This window comes from Hipposideros armiger, unplaced genomic scaffold (assembly GCF_001890085.2).
Source record: "Hipposideros armiger isolate ML-2016 unplaced genomic scaffold, ASM189008v1 scaffold_15, whole genome shotgun sequence".
Lineage (NCBI taxonomy): Eukaryota > Metazoa > Chordata > Mammalia > Chiroptera > Hipposideridae > Hipposideros > Hipposideros armiger.
In genome coordinates, this window is record NW_017731365.1 from 3366628 (window position 1) to 3370344 (window position 3717).

The following is a 3717-nucleotide window of genomic DNA, read 5'->3' on the forward strand; positions in this document are numbered from 1 at the left end:
CAAAAGAAAAAATAGATAAATTGGTCTTCATGAAAACTGAAAACTTTTATACATCAAAGGACATTATCAAGAAAGTAAGAAGACACCCTACAGAATGGTAGAAAAGATTTGTAATCATATCTGGTAAGAGTCTAGTATCCAGTCTGTATTCTTCTAGAGTCAGGCAGTGTGGATGCTCTGGTGAGCTGGGCAGACCAACGAACGTGGTTCCTGCCCATGGTAGAGTTTAGGTCTGTGGGAGGGGAAAGCACACAGGCTGTGCTCAGGCCTGACACACAGTAGGTGCTTAACCTGAGTGTGCCTTGTGGCTGCTGGTCTGAATGGCCTCCTTAGGTCACGCTTGGTGTTGTCTGTCTGGCTTTTACCGGTTCTGCTTCTGACCCCATATCCTTCCCTTTGACCCCTCCACCCCTGTCCCCTGAAGCTGGCCTTGCCTCTCTGCCCTTCAGTCCTATGCCATCTCCTCCATTTTCCCCCAGATGCTCCCCCCAGCTGAGGGAGGCCCCCGCAGCAACCTGGCCTACAAGTATGTCATCCACGAGGACCTGCTGCCCCTTATTGGGAGCAACAATGTGCTCCTGGAGGAGACGGACACCTACGAGTGGGCACTCAAGAGCTGGGCCCCCTGCACCAAGGCCTGCGGAGGAGGTACTGGCCCGCCCAGGCCCGTGGCCCCAGCCATCCAGCTGCCTGTGGGGGCAGCCCAGGGCCTCTCAGAAGGAGAGGAGCAGGAGAGGCAAGAGGGCTGACATTGGCTCCCTTTGACGTGTTCCCAGCTTATACCCCACTTTCTCCTTGAACATCTGCGGGGTGTGGAAGCCTGCCTGGGCAGGGCCTTTGGGATGGAGCTGAAGTGCTAGAGCAGTATCCAGGGCAGGGCCTATTCACTATAAAAGCTCATCATCAGCTATGCAGAGAGGCAGCCATCCAGAGCCAGGTCCCCACCCACATGAAATAGGCTGATCAAGGTAGTCTTCCTTAGAAAGTGACTTGGGCCGGAGGGAGTGCAAAGGCACAGAGAGAGGTGGGATTGGCTCTCCAGGCTCTCCAGAACTTACTGTCCCCTAGGCCCTGGGCTGGGCAGTGGGCGTCTGGCCGGACCAGGCCACAGCAGCCTGCCCTCTCCATAGGTATCCAGTTCACAAAGTATGGCTGTCGGCGCCGACGAGACCACCACATGGTACAGCGGCACCTGTGTGACCACAAAAAGAGGCCCAAGCCCATCCGCCGGCGCTGCAACCAGCACCAGTGCCCCCAGCCAGAGTGAGTGCCTGGGGGAGGAACAAGGAGCCTGATCCCATGCTTGGGGTGTTGCAGACCTTTGGTCAGCCCTGGCCCCAGAGGAGGCCTGCAGAGCCTGCTTCCTCCCAGCCCTGCAGCCTAGACACACAGCGCCTGCAGGCAGGGCTTCCTGAGCAGCGGGGAGCCCACGCCAGACTCTGCCCACAGCCGGTACTGCCCTTCTGTCCATTCAGTCCCTCTGGGTTTCTCGATTAACTTCGTCTCCCAGAAGGAAGTCACTTCCTTGGTTACTTCCTTTGTTCTGTCGCTCCCAGNAATCCTCCAGGAAGTCTGGGCTCATGCTCCTGTGAAGGGGAACAGAAATCTATGTGCCCTCTCTCCCTGGCCAGCTGTGAAGAACCAGGTCACAGGCAGCTTCATCCTCAACCCCAAGGGCAAGGAAGCCACAAGCCGGACCTTCACTGCAATGGGCCTGGAGTGGGAGTATGCGGTAGAGGATGCCAAGGAAAGCCTCAAGACCAGTGGGCCCCTGCCGGAAGCCATCGCCGTCCTGGTGAGCCCCTGCCCTGCACTGTGGCTCCTGCTCACCCACCTTCTGTCCCAGCCTGGTCACCCCAGCTCACTGACTCTGTTGCCAAGCCAGCACAAGCCTGGTGGAAACCCTCCTGTTCCACTATCTTCAGGAGCCTGAGCAAGGCCAAGGTGTCCTCCATTCCAGGCCAGCTCCTCCTTTGTGCTTTAAAGGCTGGCAGGATGGCAAATGAGGAAGGAAAAAGAAACAGTTGTCTCGCTGTCAGACTAGAGATGCCACATACACGGAGCCTGTTCGCTTTAATGCAGGGTCAGGAATGGGGCCTTGAAGGAGCGGGAGGGACCTGGATTTATTCCCTGTGTTGTCCTGGCATCATCAAGAGTCAGCATGCATTATGGCATGGCCAAAAGTGAGTTGGCAATGAACCTGGGAGTGCCGTCTGGCGCTACTGGCTTCCTGAGAGGGGTACAGAGCCACTGCCCTGGCTGGGCTACACCTCTGCCCAACCCCTCTTCCCAGACCACAGGCCAAGGCTTATGGAACGGGTATTGTTAACCCAGGAGAGCAGACGAGAAGGGGCTCTGTCTTCAGTGGCCTTGGCACCAGCTGGTGGCGGGGACCTTGGACAGGCTTTATTCCTGGTCCTCTCTAATTAGGGAGGTTCTGGAGGGCAGGGTCTAAGCCCTGTTGGGGTCAGCATACTATTGGGTCTTTGGAAAAGTCATGACGCATGTTTGCAACAGATGGCACTAGTTCATTTTTGGAAGTACTAGAGCCATTTGCATCTATATTATTGCTATGTCATTTGACAGCTGACAGTTCTAGCTTCATTCTAAAAAAAAAAATTGAGCAATTTGGTTGAGTTTTGGAGATTTTACAACAGTTGAAGATGGAAGACCAAATTGTGCATTTTTGCCATATTTTACTGTTTTACTTCCATAAAGGGAAGAACACGCGTCAAGCTTGTGAAAAGTTGCATAAAGTTTACAGTGACAATACTCTACAAGAACGTCAGTACCAATGATGGTTCATGAAATTCCGTGCTGGTGATTTTAATCTCAACGATGCTCCTCGGTNTCCCCAAACTGTCTTTCATATCCCTGTGGTAATATTGTAGTTAACTATTTATACTGTTTAATCTCTTCCCCTTCTCCCTCATCAATTTTTCCTCTATATCTCTAAGGGGAGAGATTTTTTGTTTGTTTAGTTGGTTTGTTTGCTTTGTTTTGTTTTTGCTGAAACTAAATTGGCAGTCAAAAAACGAACATGTCCAGAAGAGGCAAATCCATACAGACAGAAAATAGATGAGTGGTTGTCAGGGGCTGGAAGCGGGGAATGGGGAGTGACTGCTAATGGGTCTCAGATGTCTTCGTGGAATGATGAAAATGTTCTGGAATTAGATAGTGGAGAGGATTGCACAACTTTGTGAATATATTAAAAATCACTGAATTGCACGCTTTAAAAGGGTGGATTGTGTGGTACATGAATTATATCTGAATTTAAAACACACATACATGGTTTGGAGCAGGGTCCTGGCAGACAGGTGTGCAGCAGGCTATAGCCTGTACTTTGAGCAATGGCGGGGTCGGGGGGGATTCTCTCCTACTTGTCTGTGTCACCCAGCCTTGGCATGTCACAGAGGCCCCTCCTACCTATTATGCCCACTAAGTCACACTGCTTGGCATCAGCTTGTCATAAACATGAACACAAAACATATCATCCCTGGGCAGGTTCATATATTATAAAAATGCTGACGTTTATATTTTTAGATTATCATAAAAATAACACAAACTTTTTAAAAGTCTCCTGGAGAACTTGTCCTCCCTTGGAAAATACATCTACATCTGTAATTGATCCAGAAGGCACCCGAGAGGGTGTAGTCTAAGCAGGCACTGGGCACAAGGGGAAAACTGAGGCCCAAAGTAGCTTGTGGGCCCTCCGTG

The 3717-nt window shown here is 51.6% G+C and overlaps 1 protein-coding gene across 1 annotated transcript in view; it reads left to right on the forward strand.

The window, feature by feature from the left end:
- The window catches only part of LOC109371851 (A disintegrin and metalloproteinase with thrombospondin motifs 14-like), a 23400-nt gene that overhangs the window by 7024 nt on the left and 12659 nt on the right, over window positions 1-3717 (forward strand). The window contains exons 2-4 of the mRNA XM_019624598.1: window positions 158-180; window positions 450-648; window positions 1131-1263. Of these exons, the coding sequence (XP_019480143.1) occupies window positions 158-180; window positions 450-648; window positions 1131-1263 (355 nt within the window). The remainder of the gene's footprint in view (window positions 1-157; window positions 181-449; window positions 649-1130; window positions 1264-3717) is intronic.